General features: G+C 42.7%; 1 protein-coding gene across 1 annotated transcript in view; it reads right to left on the bottom strand.

The window, feature by feature from the left end:
• Window positions 1-25836, bottom strand: part of LOC145399744 (neural cell adhesion molecule 2-like) — a 401276-nt gene that overhangs the window by 26968 nt on the left and 348472 nt on the right. The window contains exons 8-11 of the mRNA XM_080272292.1: window positions 21786-21945; window positions 20062-20355; window positions 4369-4515; window positions 3433-4260 (exon numbers count right to left, since the gene is read on the bottom strand). Coding sequence (XP_080128418.1) covers window positions 3433-4260; window positions 4369-4515; window positions 20062-20355; window positions 21786-21945 — 1429 coding nt within the window. The remainder of the gene's footprint in view (window positions 1-3432; window positions 4261-4368; window positions 4516-20061; window positions 20356-21785; window positions 21946-25836) is intronic.

The raw sequence follows: 25836 nt of genomic DNA on the forward strand, positions 1-25836 counted from the left end.
TCTCTCTCTCTCACTATTAACCTAGGCGAAATAGGCTGGACAATGACAAGAATCTGAGCCAAGTTAAGGTGAAAAGAGTATAGTGAGTACCGTAATGACTGTAACTGCCACAACAAATACCATTAGTATATACATGAAAACGATTTGGGTAGAATAAATCCATGAAACAGAAATGCAACGTAACTGTTAATGTGGAGAGGATACCATACGATGTTAATCATGAGGGATGCAATCAGTTTTCAGCAATTTATTAGCCAAAATATTAGGAATCACAAATATTTATCACAGAAAAAAACTCTACGGATCAGAATCTAATAATTACAGTACATATATTACAATAGTTCTTACCACTACTCTACCCTCCTGTACTAGTCATATTACTGGCACTGCTACAACTACTCTACTACCACCACTACCATTACTACTACTGCTCCCACCACCGCCATTACTGCTCTTCTACTACTACTACAGGTACTGCTCCTACCACCACCACTACTCTGCCCTCCTGTACCAGTCATATTACTGTCACTATTACTACTACTACAATTACAACCACTAATACCATTACCACTACTGCTCCTACCACCGCCATTACTACCCTTCTACAACTACTACTGCTCCATCACCACCCTTACCCTACCCTACCCTACTGTACTAGTCATACTACTACTACTACTACTACTACTACCACTGCCCTTACTACTCTTCTGTTACTACTACTACTACTGCTCCTACCACCACCGCTACGACTACACATACTACTACTGCTGTTCATTATAATTTCATTCCAGAGACGCACTTCTTGTCTCCAGACGATTTTGTTCAACCCTGGAGTGGCTTTTCGAACTAGATCTCTCTTCTCAATTGAATAAAATCGTCTGGAGATAGCACGAAGAAAATACGTCTTAGGATTGAAAGGATTAGTACTACAATCACAACAAATCCCTCGAACAAATTTATCATGTAGGGTTGAGATTCGCAAACTCACGATCATTTCCCTGTTGTCAACTAGGATTCTGGTGCTGGAGAGGGACGCCTTCACGTGGTGGTACCGATATAGCTCAGTAACTCCTTCGCTCGGTTATACAAACATCTCTCACCTCCTTCCCTATCCCTTTGGAGGAGGATGCTGGAATGCGAGATAAAGGGAACTTCAACCTCTAGTCCTCCAGGGTCAGGTTTCAGATGAACCAAGGGCAACAGATCCTAATTCTACAACTAACCAATATATATATATATATATATATATATATATATATATATATATATATATATATATATATATATATATATATATATATATTTTCTGCAGGAAAATAAGAGAGACTTGGAAAGATCGTAAACTCTCCTCGCCTTGTCCATCCTGCAATTATGAATCACAATAAAAGCAGGGAATAGATTGTTAGCTTGTTACCCATGCCCTAGGGCCACAGAATTTACCAAACTTAACCTCTTCAAGCTGGTGACATTATTTCATTCTTGCTACCTACAGATGATTTCACTGTTTCGGAGAGAATTTTTCAGCGCTTGGGGGTGGGATGAAGTGTTTATCCCTTTCAATGATCCCTTCACTAAAGAATGCCTCTCCTGAAATACGGTAAATAAAATCTAGAGGAAGCAAGAATAAATCAAAAGGATACGTCACCGGACTCGAGACAAACAAAACAAAACACAATAAATCCTGCACCTTGACTCTTGAGCCTGTAATAATGGTGTGACAGTCGCTCCATTACAGTCAATAGTCGCTCTTCTAAGGTCTCCTCTTCTACTGCCAGCTCTCCAGTTCATCCATCCATATCTCCAGGCTCTTTCATCTTCACCTTTACTGTCATCTTCTTCAATCTCCAGGTCATCTTCTTTCATCTTGACTTCAGATCTCGCCAGCAGCTTCTTCAAACTTCACGTAATCATCTATAATATGAACGTCATCTGCTTCTTTCATCTTGACTTTTGTTTTCCCTAATCATCTTTCTTAAATTTCAGTATCTTCTTTAGTCTTCAATATCACCATCTTTAATTTTCAGGTCATATTCTTCTTTCACCCTAACTTTTGTTTTTGCTAGTCTCATCATCAAATTTCAATATCATCGTTTTTAATCTTCAATGCCATCTTTAATTTTAACCTCATCTTCTTTCATCTTTATGTTCGCTTTTTTCTTTATTGTTTCTCTGCAACTCTTAACTTATCCCTTTCTCTCTTTACCTTTTCATCTTTTCTTTCATTTTCAAATTCTCTTTCACTTTCTTCATTTACACTCGTTTGCCTGCTTTATCTTCAGCTTTTTCTACTTTCAACTTCACTTTCACGTTCGACTTCACTTTCTAATAACCTTTACCAGCACGCCCTCTCACACCATCAGCTATTCTCAGTCCAACTGCTCCTGATGGCATTTCCAAGTTACACGCTTCCACCAAGTCAATCTTCCTGTCCTTGGTCAAACTAGCTTGCATATTTTTCTCTTCTTGGTTAAATTACCTACTGCATTTTTCTTGGCCATATCTCGTGTATTATTCTTTCCTTCGTCGAAATGCTGTGTATTATTTTTTTTTCTGGCCAAATTAGCTGGTGTATTTTTCATTTCTTGGTCAAATTTGTTGGTATACTTTCATTTCTCTTTATTTATGCCCTAATTACTTCCTCTATTTTTGTCTTGGTGTTGTTACTATAGTTCTCTAAGCAGATTTTGAGTTTTGGCATTATATTTTGAGTTCTACCTTTCTTGCCTTTCGTCATTACGTCCTTTGCATCGACTTCTCACTGCTCATTACCACCGTGTCATATGTAAGAAGCTTTGAGTTGAAACACACACAGTATTGTCTAACACTGCACCCCCTTCAGCGTCTTCAAAACACCACCAAAGCTTCCAGTTAGTACAAAATATGGCATCCCGAGAAAGGGCACCACTGAACCTACAGGAAAATACAATTATGCTTTAAAAAATGTAGACGTCTATTTGTGCTATTAGTGTCCCCCCTAAGGAATTGCCAATGTGTATATATTTCTTCTGTAAGACCCCTTTAAAAATTGTAGACACCTATGTAAGCATCTGCTCCACATGATTCCCCATAAAGAGACTATAAACATCCATGTATGTGTTTGTGATGTATGATTCCCCGTAAAAAGATTGTATATGTCCCTGTATGTACAAGTATGTATTCCATAAGGGCTCCTGTAAAAAAAAATTGTAGAAGTTTAAGTATGTACATTATATACGAGAATCCCCTAGACACAGCTCTCACGACTTGCCCTGAGGTCCATGGGGAAGTGGTCGGGGTGGAGGGAGAACATGGAGGACCGGCGGGGCATGCTGGGGGAGGCACTGAAGGAGGTGCTGGAGGGAGGGAGAGGGAAAATGGCAGTGGAGGAGGCGAAGGAGGGAGGGAGGGAGAATCCCCCTCCATCCACGCAAGAAGAGGAGCGCTCCATCCGACTTTGCGGCAGCCCTATCACCCCCTCCGTGGCTATGGATGCCGGCCGGTGATGCTTCGAGTTGGACAATACCGTACTGAAGCCTCGGAGCGGACTAGCCAACGCCCCAGAGCTTAGGTTCAAAACGACACCGCTGGAATGGCTTAAAGTAGGCGGTCGAGAGGAAGTACTCTGGCTTTGAATGGGTTTCCCCGTCAGATTACTATAATCGATGTTACGGTAGTGTATAGACGCCGAGTTGAACACCTCCCCAGGGTTCAGGTTCAGTGATGCGCAGCTCTTGTGCTGCTTGAGGTGTGGGAGATGTTCAGATTCGGTACTGCTGATGCTGTGTCTGGAATCTGGAGTAATGGTCCCACCACGCCGACCTGAAGTCCGAGGCGAAGTGTTCTGGCCCAAGAGGATGTCTGGTGCCCGCTGGAGATCCAAACACTCGGTACTGGCGCTGGTTTTGAGAGAGGCAAGGTCGTACAGTTGGCTGGTTTCTTTCTGGGCGTGTTTGTGGGTCAAGGCTTGAGACTGGGCTAGACGGGCGTGGCGACACCGAATCACAAGCCCAAGGACCAGCAGGCACAACCCCACCACACTGAGCACCACACCCACCACCACAACCACAATGAATCCCACGCTGCTGGTCAGAGGTCCTCCCCCCACGGGACTGGTGCGTTTTTCAGCCACGTCTATCGGAGTGTGGTGGAAAAAGTACGTCGTATCGGAATCCCCAAGGGCGTTTGACGCAGTGACGGCCATCTGGTATTCCCGCCCAGGTTCCAATCCGGTGATGACGAAATACGGACGTCTGGAAGGTCCTAAGGACGTCACTAGTACGCCTTGGGATGCGTCTGGGAGTCCCGGGGTTGTCACCGATTTTGGGATGCTTTGGGAATCAACTGCATCTTTTCCTGACTCAACCGGTCTTTGTTGGGGTCCCACTGTGCCTCCCCTGGACTGGATCCGGTGCACTACGATGCTATAGGTCTGTACTAGGCCGCCTCCCCACCCCGGAGTGCAGACCACCACCACAACGTCGCCCAGTGACGTGGTGTTGTGAGCCGCTGAGCAGTTGTGGACGGGTTGTGGCACCGCTGTTAAGGGAGAGAGACAGAGTGAGTAAAAAGATTTTCACATGGCACTTATTTACAGTAACGTGTCTCGGTTCAACTGTGCTTCCGACGATTTACATTTAGCAAAACAGGCAGACAACCTGAGTGCAAACAATAAAGTGAAATCTGAGTCGTATCACTTCCTGCTGAACTGCTTTTCAATCATTAAATACAATACTGACAGACAAAATATACCTGAGCACAACTCTTGTAATCGTCCCTGCAAACATTATCATCACTGTCCCAATCATTACTTTCCCCTAGAGACTGGATCTTGTGTTAAAAGCTAGAAGAAGAAAAAAAAAAACAATAAAGAAAGCAAGAAATAAAAACAGAAAAACAAAAACGTACTCTTCACATTACTGTAGACTACATTTGTTCAGATTATTTGTATATCGGGCTTGGTTTCAGTCTTCCTGGAGGAAACATGAATATAATACAGCCTCGACTTGTGTTTGTCTTCTGCTCCAAACTTATGATTACAAATTCTGACTTCTCTTCCCGAGACAAGATCAGCTGCCTTCACCCCTTCGACCACAGAACCGAGTATTATTTCTTATTCTTATTTTACCAGTTTCATTCAGTTTAGGGGTCGACGGTACTAATGTCTGTCAGGAGGAGCAGACTCGTCGATCACGGGTAGGTAAATGCTGTTGTGGGGCCGTATTATAGGTACAGTACAGGACATAGACCGTGTTGGGATCCTCCACCTCCTTCTGGTACAACAACAGATCAGAGGTGACCTTCTTAACTAAATGGCTTAGCTATACTGCAGCCTTCATTTTTTTATACAGAAGAAGAACAGATGAGGGAAAAACAAATAAGAAAAAAAAATCATCCCCTTTACTACAAAACACCATTATGATGTTTTATAAAATCGTCTGGAGGCAGCAATAATATAATAAAATAATGTATGGTCGTAATAAGGGGTAAAGAGGGAAGAATCAACTTTATTATTTTACTTATGCCTGCCACAACTAAAGGGATATTTGGTATTTATTACAATGTGTTCCGGTTTCTATTTCTGGATCCATCAAACCTCATGTTAGCAGGGTGGGAAAGAAGGACCGGATGATGATGATGATGATGATGATGATGATGATGATGATGATTATTATCATTATTATTATTTACACACACACACACACACACATAAAGAAAATGACCGAAGAACAAACAAATTTATATAAGATTTGTATGTCTTACTGGTGTGAGCGTGCATTTGCTGTGTGTGTGTGTGTGTGTGTGTGTGTGTGTGTGTGTGTGTGTGTGTGTGTGTGTGTGTGTGTGTGTGTGTGTGTGTGTGTGTGTGTGTGTGTGTGTGTGTGTGTGTGTGTGTGAGAGAGAGAGAGAGAGAGAGAGAGAGAGAGAGATACACGAGAATATAATCGACAGGAATAAGAGAAAATAAAAGCAGAAAAAGAACAATTACAAGAGATAGAGATGAAGGATGTAAGGAGAGAGAGAGAGAGAGAGAGAGAGAGAAACGAAGTGGTAGGAAAAAACAAAAGAATAAAAGATGTAACAGGAAAATTGGGTGGGGAGAATCGGGGTGAGTGAAAAGAAAGAAAAATTGAAAAAAGAAAAAAGAAAAAATGAAAGAAGCGGGGAAAAAGCGAAATGGATATTGTTGCTGAGAGAAAAAGAAGTGGAGGAGGAGGAGGAGGAGAAGGAAAATGGAAACGGCGAGAATAAAAATGTACATACGGTATATGAAAAAGCAAACATTAATATTTATCTATATCTTCCTATATGTATAAATACTGTACACACACACACACACACACACACACACACGTACCCACAAAGTCCCCCCCCCACACATATACAGAGAGAGAGAGAGAGAGCGAGGGGGGGGGAAAGGCGGGGGAGTGGAGAAAGTTGAGATTAACGTGTGTGTTCTGCTCCAAGTCTTAATGAAAGGCAACGAGAAGCTCAACATTAATTCACCTAAACAATATCTTACGTAACTTCTATTTCTACTCGTCTATCTATCAGTTTATCTATTTGTCTATCATTTAAACAAAATCTTTTTTAAGTTCTATATTTCTCTCTCAATTTTTCTGTTTCTATCTATTAAACTTTCTTCAATAATTATCTATTTCACTTCATCTAGTTCCCCATTATCTATCAGTTAAACAAGACCTTACTTTGCTTCTGTATCTCTATGTGTATCTCTATTTATTTCTCTAACCATTTATCAATTAAACAATACCCTATTTTTTTATACCAGTCTGTCTCTCAATTTACCAGTCTATCCAGCTGTCTATCCATCTGTCTGTCTGTCAATGTACTTCTGCAGACAGAGTAGTTTTCACTGACTTCCAAGTATACTGTCATCTCCCTATCACTGATATTGATGGCTATTCTTGCTACCCTCTCTGTTCAACTACTATTACACGTATCAACCCCCTCCATCTGTAACTTTCTCTCTATATATGTATGTACCCCCTCTATCTATAACTTTCTATCTATTCGTCTGTTCAGCACTACATCTATAAAACTATATGTACAGTATATATCCTCCTATCTATGACTATATTCATCCATCGATTTATATCTAAACAGCATATACATCTGTTTATATATTATTTCATGTATTCATCTCTCTGTATATAATTAAAGCAATACATTCATTCATGACTCATTTACGGTATCTATATCTATCTATTCATCTATTTATTTACTTATTTATCTATCTAATGATTATCTAAGTATTTATATGTATTTATACGTATTTCCCTCGCTACATGTTCACTCACGGAAATTCTTTATCACTGCCTTACACTGATTTATTTACCTGTTTTAACCATCATTCACAATACCTATCCACCCGCCCACCTATCCCACCTAATTATCACCCCTAATGTCCATCCTCTTCTTCAGGCTATTAATTTCCATTATAACGTTCTTACTACCAGATGACTCCCCTTGGAAGAACAAAATCCCTGGCGATGGAGAAAAAATATAAGACCATGGTTGAGGCTGGTGAGTGTGGTCTGTGAACTGTAAATCCCTAATCCTATTATTGTACCTCTAATCCCTATTTTTATGACTCTAATCCATTTTCGCGTTGTGCTGTTCTCTCTCTCTCTCTCTCTCTCTCTCTCTCTCTCTCTCTCTCTCTCTCTCTCTCTCTCTCTCTCCTGCCCTATTCCCGAACTTCTGTAATTAGAAAGTCTTCCTATTAAAATAAAGACAGGATAACCGAGCAAGGACCTAAGTTCTGTGTGATCTGGGTCTGTGTATCTGGGTAACTCTCTTTCTCTCTCTCTCTCTCTCTCTCTCTCTCTCCTATGTTATCGCTTCGTGGTGGCTTCTAAAGTTGCGTGACCTCTTAAAGCAGACGGGGTAGTCGCTCCACCTCTCGCTCCATCACTCGCTCCTCCACTTGATCTGCTCCATCATTTTCTCCTTATTGTCTCCATCATTCGCCTCATCACTCCCCCCATCACTCGGTCTTGTACTGTCTTCACCACTCGCTCCACCTCTCGGTCCACTAGTCTCTTTCATTCGTTCCCCAACTCTACTGTCTTCATTGCTCTCTCATCACTCGGTCCACTCCTCGTTCCAGTATTACTACACCACTTGCTCCATTGCGGTCTCATCTCACTATGACCTTCTCTATCTCGGTCCCCCACTCACTCCACTCGCTCCATCTTTCAACGCTCCAACAATCTCTGAATCACCCTGTTCACCACTCGATCCACCACGTCCTCCAATACTTTTATCATTCGCTCCACTACTCGTTCCACTATTCTCTCTCCCTCACTCGCTCCATTCCTGTCTCCACTCGCTCCACAAATCATCATTCACTCCACCACTCGTTCCACTATTCCCTCTCCCCCTCACCTGTTCCATTCCTGTCTCCATCCCTCCACTGATCATCATTCACTCCACCACTCGCTCCACTTTTCCCTCCCCCTTCGCTCCATTCCTATCTCCACTCGCTCCACGTATCTTCAGCCGTGGAGAGCAATTTTTTCACTTAGCTTTTTTTTTCTTAATCTACTGACTTGATTATATTCTCTGAGGGAGTAGGGGTCAGGCACTCGATCCCTTATTCTCTCTCGATCCAATACTCGCTCCACTACTCAATTTTCATCACTCGCTCCGGCGCCAATGTTACGACTCGTTTACTCTTTCGATCCATCATTCGCTCCAAAAAATAGTTCTTCCGTAACTAGCACCACTACTAGTCTGAAACCGTAATATGAACCTTCTGCTCCGTCCCTAGTCTCTCCCTCTCTCTCTCTCTCTCTCTCTCTCTCTGACCTATATCTTTATCTCCTTCCCTCACTGTGCCCTTTCTCGTTTATGATCTTTTCCTCACTTTCTTTTTCCCTGTCCCTCCTCACCTCTCTCTCTCTCTCTCTCTCTCTCTCCCCCCTCCCACTCGGTCCCCTGATTTCCGTCACTCAGTCCCTTCTTTTCTGCCGCAAACTCCCCATCTTGCCGCTATTCGCTCCATCACTCGCTCCCTTAACTTCTGTTACTTGCTCCCCTGCACCGTCACTCGATCCATTTTTCGCTCCACTGCTTTCACAATCGCTCGTTCAAAAGCACATTCCACAGTATTCTATGTCACTCGTTCAACCTCTTGTCCCACTCCTCTCTCCCTCTCTCGCTCCACTCCTCTCTCCAACACTACGATTCTCTCCACGACTCGCTCCAGTATCCTCTCCACTAATTACTTTACCAAACGTTCCAGCAAATTGTTTTTCACTCGCTGCAATTTTCTCTTCATCACTCTTTCCAACCCTCACTTGGATTACTTCCTTCATTAACCCTTTCAATCATCCGGTACTCGTCTATCTCTCTATCTCTCGCTCAAATTACAATCTCCATCGCTCACTCAAATTACAATCTCCATCGCTCACTCAAATTCCGGTCAGTCTCCATATCTCACTCAAATTAAAGTTTCTATTAACCTCTCAACCAATAATTCCTCTCTCAATTTATCAGTTTCTGTGATACTGTTGTCTCCTCTTTCACTATTCAGCACTATCTCCAACACTCATCTCCCCCCATTACTCACTGACATTCTCTCTCTCTCTCTCTCTCTCTCTCACCACGGAACTAAAGCCAAGAGGTCATCACGCTGCCCCATCTTAAAATAAAAACGTTCCTTTTCTCCAGTAACACTGCAGACTAATGGAACACTCCCCCTTAAAACGTAAAAGACGAGAGAGGTTGCCCGATCTGAATAATTATAGGATTTTACGTCTTCCTCTGACTCTGATTCATGATTATAGAGAGTACAGGAGCCAAGGAGAATACAAGGAAATTATATTAACAGTGACAGGTGTGTAGGGTGAAATAATTATTAATAGTGACAGGTGTGTACGGTGATATAATTGGCTTGTCTTCACCTGAGGGACCTGAGTCGCTGCTACGATTTGAACACTAAGTCGTGGCTGCATTTACGATGAGCCTGAGTGATGAGATAAGCATGAGTCTCCTTGGTTACTATTCAAATCAAACCTCCAGTCTGACTATATCTGGCCATCAACAGAACTGAAAAGGGTTTAGGGATCTCTATCAGGTTACAACAAATGCACCGATAGTATTGTAAACGTAGATGGTAGATTTGAGTGGCGGTGGAGTTACAGTGGTAGAGCTGAGTGGTAGTACTGTTAGAGTGGTATATATGAGTGGTGGTAGTGTTACAGTGGTAGATTTGAGTGATGGCAGATTTATTGTGGTAGATTTGAAGGCTGACAGTGTAATAGTGATAGATTTAAGTGGTGATAGTATAACAGTGGTAGATTTGAGTGGTGGTGGTATAACATTGGTAGACCAGATGGAAGTATCATAACGGTAGATCAAAATGGTGATATTATGGTAGTGGTAGGTACGAATGGTGAGAGTAGTAGGTTAGTAGTAGATAGTCGTATAGTAGCAGCAAGGTGTAGTACTATTTTGGTGAATCAGAAGAATGGTAGTATTCCAGAAGCAGGTCAGGTGGTGGTACTAGCGTGGCAGGTCCGGTGGTGGTACTAGCGTGGCAGGTCCGGTGGTGGTACTAGCGTGGCAGGTCTGGTGGTGGTACTAGCGTGGCAGGTCAGGTGGTAGTACTAGCGTGGCAGGTCAGGTGGTAGTACTAGCGTGGCAGGTCAGGTGGTAGTACTAGCGTGGCAGGTCAGGTGGTAGTACTAGCGTGGCAGGTCTGGTGGTGGTACTAGCGCGGCAGGTCAGGTGGTGGAGCTAGCGTGGCTGGTCAGGTGGTGATACTAGCGTGACAAGTCAGGGGGTGGTACTCGTATGACAGGTCAGGAGGTGGTATTCGTGTGGCAGGTCAGGTGGTGGTACTATCGTGGCAGGTCAGGAGGTGGTATTCGTGTGACAGGTCAGGTGGTGGTACTCGTGTGACAGGTCAGGTGGTGGTACTAGCGTGGCGGGTCAGGTGGTGGTACTAGCGTGGCAGATCAGGTGGTGGTACTAGCGTGGCAGGTCAGGTGGTGGTACTAATGTAGCGTGGCAGATCAGGTGGTGGTACTAGCGTGGCAGGTCAGGTGGTGGTACTAATGTAGCGTGGCAGATCAGGTGGTGGTACTAGCGTGGCAGGTCAGGTGGTGGTACTAATGTAGTGTGGCAGGTCAGGTGGTGGTACTAGCGTGGCAGGTCAGGTGGTGGTACTAGCGTGGCAGGTCAGGCGGTGGTACTTGCGTGGCAGGTCAGGTGGTGGTATTTGCCTGGCAGGTCAGGTGGTGGTACTAGCGTGGCAGGTCAAGTGGTGGGAATCTAATGACAGCCCTTCTCCGTGCACACACACACATTGTTGCCTCACTCAGGTTACAAAATAATATCGTTTGGATGAGGGAAATTCTCGTGGAAAGTGGGACTAAAACTACGAGATAATTTCGTTTGCATGAGGGTTTAAAACTGTCCCATTTACCCCCTGGAATGCTCGAATTTTCCCGGCGTGAATAACCCATCCTGGATTTAGACTGAATAAAGTATTGAAGTGCGCCCCAGCCTGCCACAGGGATTAAAGAGGAAGACTAGAGGACAATATCAAAGAATTTATGTTCCATACCCGTTGTATTCTAACCAGGTCTAAAACTGCCATCTCTTCATCTTGAATCATGAGTTGTAACAAGACATTTACAAGAGAATATGTGCAAGTCACGAATAATTTCCGTAGAAAGGAGTCACAGTGCTGTCTTATTCTGCCACTGAGCTACGTGAAAGAAGCCGCAAAAGGACAAAAAATCTGGGCCAACTTACAGTAAACAAATGCAACGCTACGCTGTTGTAACTCTCCATCTGACCAAGCACATACCCCCCTCCACCTCCCTGCACACCTAACAAAGTGCATAACTGCCCTCACCCCCCCCCCTTTCAGTATAACACAGACACATTGAAATCTAAATATTTCCGTAGTTTATCCATGGTAAACATAACCTGGTCCTTTAAGATTACTTGCGAAGGGGACATTGAAATAGCCTATGCGATTTTTTGTTACATTTTCATTATTTTCAAAAAAAAAAAAAAAACTACTTAAGACAGAATTCTACCTATCAAAAGGCACCAGTTCACTATAAGACACGTAACTATGCGAAAATTTCATGCTTCTATAGTTAATACTTTATGAGTTTTGTTCCGGAAATGAAATCTCTACGCCTATTTACTTTCAAGAAAACTACTTAAGACACAGTATTCTACCTATCAAAAGGCACCAGTTCACTATAACACACATAACTATGTGAAATTTCATGACTCTACTGTTAATACTTTCTGAGATTTGCTCCAGAAACGAAATCTCTATGCCCGGCCTGTCGTCCAGCTGCCCAACTCTGCGGACGGACACCAGTGATAACAATACCCATAAAGACACTATATATATTTCCGTGTTAGGACCGTCTTCTCCCTGATCTAACTCGTTTCATAAGAGCCGGTATTTCAAGATTTTACTCTCGGTGCCGCAAGACGAATTTATTCACCTTAGAAGACGAAATGGAGTGGTAAGGTGTAGAGCTCATCAACCCACTCAAAGCCGTGGGTCTTTTCTAAACTGGAGGGGGAGAGGGACACCAAGGATGAGATGGAGGGGTGGAGTGGAGAGATAATATGACAGAGGGAGTGTGTGAGTTGGAAGGAGGGTAGCACAATGGTAAAGGACGGGGGACATGGGAGTCATTGCTCTGTGGCCACTCCTTACGGGATTAAGGCGTCTAGCTAGAAATAGACATAAAATTATCAGTTCGGTAGCCAGAATAAAATAAAAACTACGTATTCGTTGTGAAGGAGTGAGCAAGATTCGAAAAACTTCCTCTGAATTTTTATCATATTACACCATAACCCTTTAAGTACGGTGACGTGTTTATTATTATTATTATTATTATTATTATTATTATTATTATTATAATGGCTTGAATTTTTCCGGGTATGTTACTGATTTTTCATATTAACTGAGGGGGCTAGACACAGCCTTCATTAATCCTTCAATTACACTGGCATCAAACAGGCTGGGTAGAGTGGCTCGTTACAGAAAAAAAAAAAAAAAAGTCAGCTAAAAAGGACGGAAAATTAGTGTTCATAATCCGACGTAGTTGGCCTTTCATCACTGCAAAACCGTGCAACATGGCAGACACCGCTATGTTACAAAGGCCAGTATGCAGTATCTCCTTGTAAATTACTAATGGTGAAAATTTAAAAGATATTAGAAAAACAAACAAGAGACTATCGATGTAAATAACGCACAATATATTGCTAAAGTCAAGGTGCGTCGCAAATAAATACGACTTGAATTTCCAGCCATATATATATATATAAAAAAAAAAAAAGAGAATATGACTAACTTCATCAAAATTAAAAACAGACTATGGAGGTATAATAACGCAGAATAAATCGCTATGGAAGAGGCGCTATGGGGCTTCCTGTGTCACCTACAATGCGACAGTAGTTTTCTGTTACATCAAAAATTTCTCTCTCTCTCTCTCTCTCTCTCTCTCTCTCTCTCGGTATACTGAATCCTATCTACCTACCTATCTATCTATCGAAAGAAAATGATGACGAAAAAATTTGTTGAGAAGTTCCTATCTTACTGATATGAAAAAGTCCTATGATGATTCCGGCGGCGACTGAGACAACATGGAGATGATGACATCGAGTGCGGAGTATGGATCCACTTCATTACATGTTTTTCCCAATGTCAGCTTCGTCACTCCAGGCGAAAAGTTCAATTATTTGGTTCCCTACGTGGCATTCGGTGACTTCCTCTCTATAGCAAAAGTACTATATTGTTTTTACTGTATCTCGGCCTAAAACTACCAGGCTCCATCTTCCATGCTGAGTGGTAACAAGAGATCTGGATTAGAATACTGCTAGTCATGAAGAAGTGGTATGGGAAGATTGTAGAGCAGCAGCATTGTCTTCTGCCACTCGCTGCATGGAATTAGTTGCAAAGGGACGAAAATCAGGGCCGAGGTTAAATGGGCAATATACAAAATGAACCGCTACTGAGGAGGTACAGTACTACAAAGCCCCTATGGCACCCTGAACACGGCCCTCAATACTAACTCAACGCAGCAGGCCGGAGGTACACGCTCTACTGAGTACCTCCTCCCCCAAGCGCAATACAGATTCCCACCAATTATAATGCTTTAGCCGAGGAAGAGGGGAGGAGGGGGGGGAGAGACAACTTTCCCAGCCATTCCTCTTCCGGTAACAGTCTGGAAACGCAACTTCTCTAATTATTAAACCCAGAGGACCAATAGCGCCTTCACTTTAACCTGACAAATATCCCTAATCCATTGCACCCCAGTTCATAGTCAAGGGAAGTCTGACTCAAAGGCTGACTTCACTTGTTACCAAGGAGACTCTTTCCTACCTCATGCTCAATGCTCAATGGATTTCAAGCTACAGTGTCTTAGCTTTCAAGTTATAGCTGTGGCCCGGCTCCGTCAGATGAAAATAAACGGACCATAGGAAGGATCATTAGGGATGTGTGGTCTGTGTACCAGTGGGAAAAAAAGGTAAATAATATGCTACACTCAAATACACTATAAACACACAAGAACGCTGAAAACACACACACACACACACACACACACACACACACACACACACACACACACACACACACACACACACACACACAAATTCTCTCTCTCTCTCTCTCTCTCTCTCTCCAACTTAAAATCGCTCTCTCCATCATTAGATCATTTCCCCACTTTCTCCACTCTCTTCAATATTCTCTCCACCACTCTCTCCAAAGTGGTTAAAGCAGAGAGGGAATTAGCTCCTACATTACCTGCTTCATCGTTTCCTCCACCTTTTTCTCTCCATCTCTCCATTTTTTCCCTCTCTCTTCCATCTTTTTTTTGTCTCTTTTTCCTTCCTATTCTCTCGCTCTGTTAATTTTTTCCTCCATCTTCTCTCCTTATCTCCATTTTTTTCTCCCTCCCTCCACCTTTTTTTCTTCTCTCTCTCTTTCCATCCTATCCTTCCATTTCATTCCAGCCTCATCACTCCTTTCATTACTTAAAATTTTCCTTATCTTTTTCTCTCTCTCTTTTATTCTCCCTCCATTTTCTCTCTCTCTCCTTCTCTTTCCTACTCTCTCCCTCGTTTCACCCTTATCTCTCCCTCCATTACTTATATTTTCCATTTTTCTCTCTCCAAATATTTTCTCACTATCTCCATCTTCTTCACTCCCTCCCTTCATCTTCTCCGTCTCTCTCTGTATTCCTCTCCCTTACGATATTTCTCATTTACATATTTTCCTCCATCATTTACTTCATCAATTCCTCCAGTTTTCTCTCTCGCTCTCTCTCTCTCTCTCTCTCTCTCTCTCTCTCTCTCTCTCTCTCTCTCCAAGCACAGCGTGAATGATGATCTCCTCCAGGACTTACTGAATCGTTATCTCCGTCTTTCCTTCTGCTCTCTAAATCTCTTCATTACTTTCTCTCACTCTATATTTTTCTCATTACCATTTCTCTCTCTCTCTCGCTCTCGCTCTCTCTATCGCTCTCTCTCTCTCTCTCTGAGATAGATGCTCCTCCATCACTAAATATATCATTTTTCTTTGCTCCCCCCCCCTCTCTCTCTCTGAGACAGATGCTCCTCCATCACTAAATGTATCATTTTTGTTTGGTTCTCTCTCTCTCTCTCTCTCTCTCTCTCTCTCTCTCTCTCTGAGACAGATGCTCCTCCATCACTAAATATATCATTTTTCTTTGGTCTCTCTCTCTCTCTCTCTCTCTCTCTCTCTCTCTCTCACACACACACACACACACACACACACACACACACACACATGCTCCTCCATCACTAAATATATCATTTTAGTTTCCTCCCCCCTCCCCTCTCTCTCTCTCTCTCCCTCTCTCTCTCTCTCTCTCTCTCTCTTAAAGCAGAAGGCGTACTCGTCCCTTCTACCTGCTCCCCCTTCCTCCCCCCCCCTCTCTCCCTCTCATTTTCTCACTCTCTCCTGTACTTTTTTCTCTTTCTGTTTGGTCTTACTTTCTTTTGTCTCTCATACTGTAACGCAATCTATTTCCTAACTATGTACCGGTATTATTATTTTTCATCATTCATTTATCTATCCCTGTTTCTCTATCTATCCATCTATTCATGCACTATTTACACCCGCATGAGTAGCGCGTGGGTGTTATATGTATCTGTCCCGAATGTTTGTCTGTCTGTCCTTTCTGTATATTAGGAAGATTAACAAGAAAAAAGTATTGAATGGAACTGTAACATATTATCTAGAACACTGACTGAGAACCATCACAGGAACGTATGATTAAATTCCGGCCAAAGCAGGTCAAAGGTCATAGGTTCAGGGCAGGGTCAACTCAGAGATCTCTAACCTGATTTAGACCTAATTTGGTGGAAGCGCTGCGGGTCAGGGAAGGATTAAGTGATTCAGTTATGAGGGCAGGCGGTCAGAGGTAAAGGTGAAAGAGCATGAGCAAAGCCTAACCCCTTAATTCAAACCGTTTTTATTCGATACGGACCAACTTAGTGGATGGAATTAAGGTCTATCAAGGTCAACTTAAACACTTTTTATCCAATTTAGATCAAACTTGGTGGAAGGGTTAAAGGTTAGGCAAGGATAACAAACACTTCTGAACCAATTTAGATCAAACTTGGTGGCAGGCGAGGATAACAAACACTTCTCATCCAACTATGATCAAACTCCGAAAGGGCACGGTTGTTGCATGGTCTGAGTGTTCCTTCTAGTGTAACTCTGTCTCTTTCTACCCTTTCATCAGTCTAATTATCCAACTATCCATTCAATTATCCATTCATTCATTCATTTATCCATTCATCTAACTTCCCATCTGTCTGTTGTTCTATTTATATATCTACATCTATCAATCGAAATATCCATCTATTCATCTATATTCTCCTTTGCCATCATATTTCCTTCTTTCATTTTTTTTTTTCCTTGCCTACATCCCCTTCTCTGTCTTGTTGTCATCAGTGTGTGTGTGTGTGTGTGTGTGTGTGTGTGTGTGTGTGTGTGTGTGTGTGTGTGTGTGTGTGTGTGTGTGTGTGTGTGTGTGTGTGTGTGTGTGTGTACTGTACCTCTTATTCCCTTCGATCCCCCTTTCATTTCCACCGTTCAACGTCTTCATTTTATCCACATTTCCTCATTTCTCTTCAGCTTTAACGTTCCTTTCTTTCTACAGTAATTTATCTTCCGCTTGTTATTACACTCGGCGTCTGCAGCAGGTACTGGTTTTGGTGGCGCCTGTCTGTGTGTTTGTGTCTGTCTGTGAGTATCTATGTATGTATATCTGCTTGTCTGTCTGTCTGCCAGGCTCTTATCTGTACTGAATCAGGTAACAAACTTTACTGCTTTACTACTGCTATCCCCTGACCATTTTATTCATAGGCAGATGTAGATAGACAGATAGATGGATGAAAGATATAGATGAACAGACAGATAGCTAGACAGATAGATAATAAGTGGAGACAGATAGATAAATAGAAGCTGCGTTTGGTTTTGCTGTAGTTACTCAATATATCTTGCCAAACACTTCAAACTCACAACAGAATGTATACTTAAGTGAAAAGTCTATCTATCTAATTATTTATCTATCTATCCCGGAAGAGGTAGCCACAGAAGAATCGCCTCCATGTCACCCTGTCCTCCGCCATCACACTGCCCTCTCTCTAACTCAAACCCACCACTCTCACACACCTCTCCATGCTATCCCTCGTCTCCCCCCTCCCTTCATCTCACTCACACTCTCCTAGTCAGTCTCTCACGACAAAAATATTCCTAACAATAATTTCACCGCCACGGAATCTTGTCTATCCGAAGAGATGCTTAACCTTTTCAGCCCGACGACCCCATTTTTATATTTTAGTTTTGTTACCTCTCTCTCTCTCTCTCTCTCTCTCTCTCTCTCTCTCTCTCTCTCATCTACATTTCCTTCCATCCACGTATTCCTCCTTTCCTCCCCTCCTCAACCACTACCAAGTAAACAAAAGACCTAACTTGCCCCTCAACTTTCCTCCATCCCTCCTCTCTCTCCTTCCACTCCTCCCTCCTCCTCTCTCTACTCCTCCCCTTGCTACTCCTTCCCTCTCCATCTCTCTTCTCTCTCCTCTCTGGTCCTCTCCTTTCCTCTCCATCGTTCCCCTCTCTCCTTCCAAACCCTCCCTCCTTCTCTCTCTACTCCTTTCCTCTCTATCCCTCATCTCTGTTCATCTTTCCAACTCCCTTTTCTCTCTTCCATATTCCTCTCTTCTCCATCTCTCTTCTCCCTCCTCTTAACTCCAATACTCCCTCCTTCACTCTTTCCTTCATTTCTTCTCTCCATAGTGACTCACCTTTCCTCTCTTCCTGCCCTCCATTTCTCCCTCCTCCTTTTCATCACTTCTCTCAGTCTCTCTGCTGTTCTTTCATTTCCTCTTCTTCTCTATATTCCTCCCTCTTCCTCTCCATACTTCCTCTTTCCTTCCTTCACTTCCATTTCCACTCTCGCCTCTTCTCTCCATCTCCTCTCTCTCTCTCTCTCTCTCTCCTCCTACTTTCCTCACATGCCCTTTTCTTTCTCAACTATCCTTATCTTCGTCTCATATAAAAGATACCACAGTCTTAGTCCCCTCTCAGAAAGAGCCTCGAAAGGACCATTAGGCTTATTGTTTACTTCCCTTTGTACCCCCCTCTCTCTCTCTCTCTCTCTCTCTCTCTCTCTCTCTCTCTCTCTCTCTCTCCCTTTAACCTACTTCTACTCTGCTCTCCTTCTTCCTTCATTCTGTTTGATCTCATCTCCTTCCTAAGTCATTCTCTGTCCCTCCTTCACTCTACTTCTCTTCTCTTCCCCACTACATTCTCTCTCTCTCTCTCTCTCTCTCTCTCTCTCTCTCTCTCTCTCTCAACCAATCCTCTCTAATCCTTTCTTTTCTCCCCATTCCATGCACTCCCTTCCTCCATTCTTCCTTCCATTCGTTCTTCTCTCTTTTTTCCCTCTTTCCCTTCCATTCCCCTTCTCTTTTACCTTCCCCTCCCCCCTTCCTCTCTTTCTCATTCCTCCCATCTCTCCCATTTCTCCTTCTCTTTCTTCCTTTCCCTCTCCCCTTCTCCTATTTCATCAATACCCTCGCTTCCTACTTTATTCATCTTCATCCTCTCGCTTTCTCTCCCCTCTTTTCTTTCCCCTTACTACCATCATGACTGCGTGCTCTTTGCTCTATCTATTATTCTTTCCATGTGTCCTGTCTATCTATCTATCTATCTAACTATCTATCTATCTATCTGTCTATCTGTCTGTCTAATTTGCTTCTCCATTTTTTCTATACAGTATATCTATCGATGTGCATTTTTTGTAAACTTCATACCAGTATTATTATCTATCTATCTATCTATCCATAGTTCGTGTATATATCTTCTTTATTCATCAAGAAACTTATTCACTATATCGTTTAATTCATTCATAACATCCCTCACTTACCCCCATATGTTCTCCACACCCTTCCACCTCACCTTTCCTCCCATTTAACACTTCTGCTCTCCTTCTTATCCACAGTCAGGTCTCGATTTATCCATCCTCTACTTATCTATCTATCTATCTATCTATCCTTCCATCCATTCCTGGCCTCTCTCCTTCCTGTCTTCATCTCGGACTGCATTTACCTTTTGCTATCCATTTTTTTTTATCATCCCAAAGTCGACCTATTTTTCCAATCAATCATTCCTACATCTCCATTCTCTATTCATCCCTACCTTTTATCTACCTCTCTCTCCCTCCCTCGCCCCTTCAATCTTTTATCACTCTTATTTTATCTTCTATTCATTCTTTACTTTCACCTCGTGCTATTTGTTGTACATACATTTACAGTAGCGCGCGCGCGCACACACACACACACACACACACACACACACACACACACACACACACACACACACACACACACACACACACGTGCACTTACACATTTAATTTCTCTTCAGCCTCTGATCTACTACTATTCCATCCTCTCTTCACTCCTGACTTTTCCATCTATCTTCCTATCTGTCTCACCTCCGTCCTTACAATCCCACCTCTCTCCCTCTCTACTCACCTGCAGGTACCACCAGATAAACACAGGGCCGAACTTGCATGCCGACCTCGTTTACTCCCCAGCAGAGCAACGTGCCGAAATCGTGGTGCGTCTTCGGCGTGTATACCATCACGCTCCTCGACCCCTGCTGGAGGGTTCGGTTCCGGTGGATGGGGACGAGTTCACTGGAAGTGTTGAAGGCCCAGCGGAAGGACGTGGGACCGGGATGGGACTGCACCGAACACGTGATCTTGATTTGTTTACCTCGGGCCCCGCCATACGTCAGCTGCTGGTTGGCTGAGCACACGGGCCGAACTGTAGGTGGGATTGGGTTTAGTTACGTTAGTCTGGTTAGGTTAGGGTCGGTTTGGTTAGGTTAATCTTGGTTTGGGGTGGTTTGGTGTGGTGTGGTTTGGGGTGGTGTGGTTTGGTGTGGTGTGGTTTGGGGTGGTGTGGTTTGGTGTGGTGTGGTTTGGCGTGGCTTAATTTGGTTTACTTTAATTGGGTTAGGTTGAGTTAGGTTTGATTTAGTTCAGTTGTCAGATTTGGTGTGGTTTGGTTTGGTTGGGTTCAGCGAAGTTCACTGATCTTTTACAAGTACAATACAATCGTCTGGAGGCAGAAAAAAAAAAGAAGACGTTCTTGGGCTGTTGGGGTCGATTTACATTACAGCTGGTGAAACTACGATTGGGGAGATAGAGAAGTACGCAGCAGGATCGTTGTGTTACCCTTACAGTGAGTGGAGTTGGGTTCCGACTGGATGGATAGCAACATGGCAAACTACGGTAGATTGGGTGAAGTGGGGCCACGAGGGAGATGCGAAAGGACAGAGGAAAAATGCTGAGAAATATTTGTTGGGAAGCGTTGAAACAAAAGGGAGAGAGTAGTGCAGCTCTGGGGAATACCGGACCCGTATGAAATGAAAGGCGAAAAACAAGGAACTATTATGAGAAAAACATGGAACTGAGAGACAAGGATAACACAAAGGAGAGAGGGAGAGTAGGCGTGTGTGCGCAAAAAATTTTCAGCTACATTTTTATAAGCAAAAATAATGGCGAGTGAGATTACAGGTGAGGAAGGAAAAAGGGTCGAGGAAAAAAAAAAGTGAATTTATACGACAAAAAGTTGAAAATATGCCTGCAAATACATACTAAACAAAAACATGCACAATCTCACCAAAAAGTACTCAAACACTGCATCGCACCAAACATTTTGAAATAAATGGTCGAAGAATCTGAAAACAACTCTCCTCGCTTGTATCTCTATAAGTAATGGCTAATGCAAGATATAACACTGCACCATAGACCAACATACTCGTAATGGCTTCAACCTAAATCACTCCACACTTAAGCAAACCAAACACTTCGAAATGACTAGTTACGTTCTGTTCATTTCCTTAAGCTCTGTTGATTTCCACATCCATCGTACGTACGTGTTTTTTGATGGGAGTGTACATATATTTACAGAAATGAATATTACACAGTCATTTTCTCATGCATATACAGTATCGCACAACGTAACGCTTTTTTTTTTTTTATGGCTTTTTTTATTACTCGGGTCTCCCTCCACTATAATAATTCCTTACGTTATTCCCTCCCCGACACTCCCTTTTCTCTGCTACATAAACACACACACACACACACACAAAAAGCCCCCCACACACCTAAATATCCAACTAAACACAAACAGACCCCGTGCCCACTCAACCCTTCCCCCACATCCCGCGCCAATATCCCCCCACCTACACTTGACGTTGAGGGTGATGTGCGGTGAGGTGTGCGAGCCCAGGTGGTTTGTGGCCGTACAGGTGTAGTTCCCAGTGCTGCCTCGCCCGACCCCTTGCAGCACCAGGCTCAGACCGGTCACCAGCACTCCGGCACTTCGGTTGTGGGCCAGCTCCTTTCCCTGAGGACGTGAGAAAGAAATTAGGGTTAGAGGTTAAGGATAGGGACACAGGTCGTAGAAGTTAGGGCTAGAGGTTGAGGATAGAGACAAAGGTAGTAGAAATTAGGGCTAAAGGTTGAGGATAGAGACATAGGTAGTAGAAATCAGGCCTAGAGGTTGAGGATAGAGACACAGGCAGGGGGTAGAGGGTAGACAGGAGAAGTAGGGAATGGGAGGGGCAGCGCTGATTAATAATCGTCTAGGTGTAGATTATGATGTAAAAATACGTCATCGCAGTAAAGAGGAAAGGACAAAGGGAGAGGGAAGTAGCAGTAAAGGCAAAGGAATATTAATAAATAAATAAAGCCAAAGAGGAGAAAGATTAACCTCATTGCGCCCCGTGTCCCCAATATGGGACGGAACAGGGCGTTTTCAAAATTTAACAAAGAAGGGAACCCCCGGGTAGGGACCTACGAGTTTCGCGACTATGAGCCGACAGGCGAAGGGCGATACGCCTAGCAGCTCTGGGAACTAAGGGGTTAAGCTCTAAAGGGAAGACTGATGAAAAAGATAAAGACAAAAGAGAAAGAAGAAGACTATTATCAGTGCACGTATATGTAGTAGTACTAAAGGAATTAATGATCACTATCTAACCCCGCTTGAAAAGCATCATAGTCTGAAGTTAGCAATAAATACGGTGAAAAAAAAAGTAGGAAGGAAAAATGAAAAAAATAAAGAAAATAGAACAAGGAGGAAAATAAGTAAAATAACAGATGGAGAAAACAATAAAAACAAGATAATCATTAGGCGGGCGACGTAGAAGAAGGAGGAATTATTAAAGACAAAGTAAAAACAAAAGAAGTAATAAAGAAGGGGAAGGAGAATGTAGTAGGTATAAGGGCAGATGGAAGATGAATTAAGTACAAATTATTAAAAAATATATATTAAAATTATGAAAGCAATCAATATACAGGTAGAGAAACAAGTATTAAAGAAAAACTTATAATAAAAAAATACGTAAAAGGAAGAGGGGAAAATAATAATGACAAAGGTAGATGAGGACTCTATCAAGGACAAAAGGTGGATGCAGCAAGTAATAAGGACAACGATAGATGAAGAAAGTAATAATGATACAAGTAGATGAAGCAAATAATAAGGACACAGGTAGATAAAGGAATTAATAAGGACACAGGCAGATGAAGAAAATAACAAGGACAAAGGTAGATGAAGATACTAATATGGACAGAGGTAGATGAAGAAACTAATAAAGAAAAAAGTACAATAATAACTACAAAGGAAGATGACCAAAACAACAAGCACAACATAGGTGGAAGAACAAAGCGACATGGAAATTACAAAACGAACATCCAAACCAGTGGGATAAATTGTTTGCGCCAAAAAATGCTCACCAATTTATGTGTAGCGGCGCCACAGGCTACACTCGGCTACACTACGCTACACCCAGGCACAGGGGCGAAAATCAAGCTGAGACAACCCCGAAAATAAGAGGAAGAAAAATGTACGCTAAAACATGGCTTGTAACATATGTGCTGCATCTATTCGGCTCTGGCTTGCACGCAGAGGTACTCTCTCAAGCACACACACACACACACACACACACACACACACACACACACACACACACACACACACACACACACACACACACAGAGCGCAGGTACAATACAAAGGTCAAAGTAACATCCCCAGTAAAATGGCTCAGAGTCTGAAAAAAAAAAAAAAAAAAAAATTATATACTCGTGGAACATGGCTTCTCTAACGCGGCTTCCTATAAACTCTTAAAATTAAGTCGCGGCATGAACATTAAAAAAATACAAATGAATAAAATAAAAACTGAATAAAAATGGCGTCCTCCGGGTGAAGTAATGAGCCCCTTACATCCGATGACCTATTTTGTTTTTGCTCCAGACGATTATTATTAACCTTATGATAGACCCTTTCAACTGGAGGAATTAGAAAAAGACTTCAATAATCCCTTTGCTTCAAGACGCCTCCCCTAAGCTGAATAAAATCGTCTAGAGGCAGCAAAAATGACAGAAAAAATACGTACTGGAGATGTAAAGGTTAACAAGATTTCTAGTAAGGCGCGAACACCCTTACTAAACACATTACAACTTCCACATGCTATAATCTGTCCACTTGAATTTGACCTAAAACTGCCGTCTCACCATCTTGAATGCCGAGTTGTAACAAGAGATCAACGCTGTGATACGGTGCTAGTCACGAGGCAGTGCTATGGCATGGATGTGGAGCCGTAGTATTGTCTTATTCTGGCAATGTACAACGGAAAACAAGTTGGAAAAAAAAAAATCTGAGCCATTCTAAGGTTGGACGAAGGATTGAAATCCGATTTAACACGAGAACATGGTGCTTGCCACGAAGAAGTGCTACTGAAAGGATATGGATATGGAGCCGTAGTACTGACGAAAATCTACTTACGGGTGAAAGAATGACTCAAACTGCAACGTAACACGAGTACATGGTGCCTGTCACGAAGAAGTGCTGTGGCAACGATCAGGACCCGTAATACGTCAATGAGCTACGAAAAATATGCTGCAAAAAGGATGAAAACCTCCCTCACAGTTAAGCTTGGACGAACGACCCCCATTCAGAGGCACAAGTAAAGGCCGTCAGCATTTGTACTTGCCCGAAGGTGTTTGCAGTAGGCCAAGTAATTAAACCAAGCTAACACTTCCCCGTTCCTCAATGCCACGTTTGTTAAGCAAGAATGAAAAAATGTTGAAAAAAAGGGCGAGATTATTCGTGTTCAACCTCCGCGTACTGTTGTGGTGTTCTGTGGATTTTCTGCAGATTACACTCCTATGTTTACGTGCATGCTAGACGCTTTGCAAACAGATCCGTATTTTCGTCAGCTTATTTGGGTTCCCGGCACCTGCTTATTGCATGCTTATTCTGGTACCGTCACAGGCAAAAATTTCCTTGACCTCTGCCAGCACCGTGTCCTGCCTTCCACATTTCTCATTTCTGCCCAAACTCGGTGCTCTTGAGGGACGCCTTCATGTGGTGGCACTGATATGACCGGGGGGCTCATCTGCCTGGTTATACAAACGTCCTTCATCTACTTTCCTAAATCCCAAAAGGAGGATAGTGGATTGCAGGAAGGACTTATCAACTAGCAGTCTACTAGGTTCACAAATCAGATGAACTTGGTTCTACTACTTCTACTACTACTACTACTATACTACTACTACTACTCTTACGACTACTACTGCCATCCTAACATCAGAAAACATCATTCCCTCTCACAGTTTTTTTTTTTTTCTGCTTCAAGTTACAATCATTAAAAAAGGGTGACCAAACTGAAAAGATTAAACTGTGGACTGTGCAGGGTTTCTCTACGACGATTAAAGACGACAGAAGTTAACATTAATAAACTCTACTTAAACTCTGCCATCGCAGTGGAAGGACCATATACTTTTTAATTTCCTTAGTACGTATAGGGTTCCTCCCCACTAAATAAATTCGTCAGCAGGTAATAAGAGCCTTAAGTAATCCCTTCACGACTAAAGATCTTTCCTACTTGGCGTATACTTGTCTAGTGGTAGCCTGATAAAACGAAAAACACCTGATTAAAACGAAAAACACGTCATTGTACTGACGGGCCAATCGATTTTTTTTCTTTTTAGGATATTCAACGAACAAAACATTCGCGTATTTTTTTTTTTCTTTTTTTATCTGTACGTTTACTCCCAGGCGATGATGCTGGCAGGTGCACTAACCACTAAAACATCAGTATTATTAGAACAGTTACCATTGAGACCTTTGTGGGCTCCAGTCCTCCCCAAAGAAGCTTACGGCGCTGGGGATTCTTTTCATTGAGATGCAAACAAAGCAGCTATGCCAGCGTCTCCACAAACAACACAGAGGACA

This window comes from Coenobita brevimanus, chromosome 50 (assembly GCF_032717465.1).
Source record: "Coenobita brevimanus isolate Jiangsu-jjx chromosome 50, ASM3271746v2, whole genome shotgun sequence".
Classification (NCBI taxonomy): domain Eukaryota; kingdom Metazoa; phylum Arthropoda; class Malacostraca; order Decapoda; family Coenobitidae; genus Coenobita; species Coenobita brevimanus.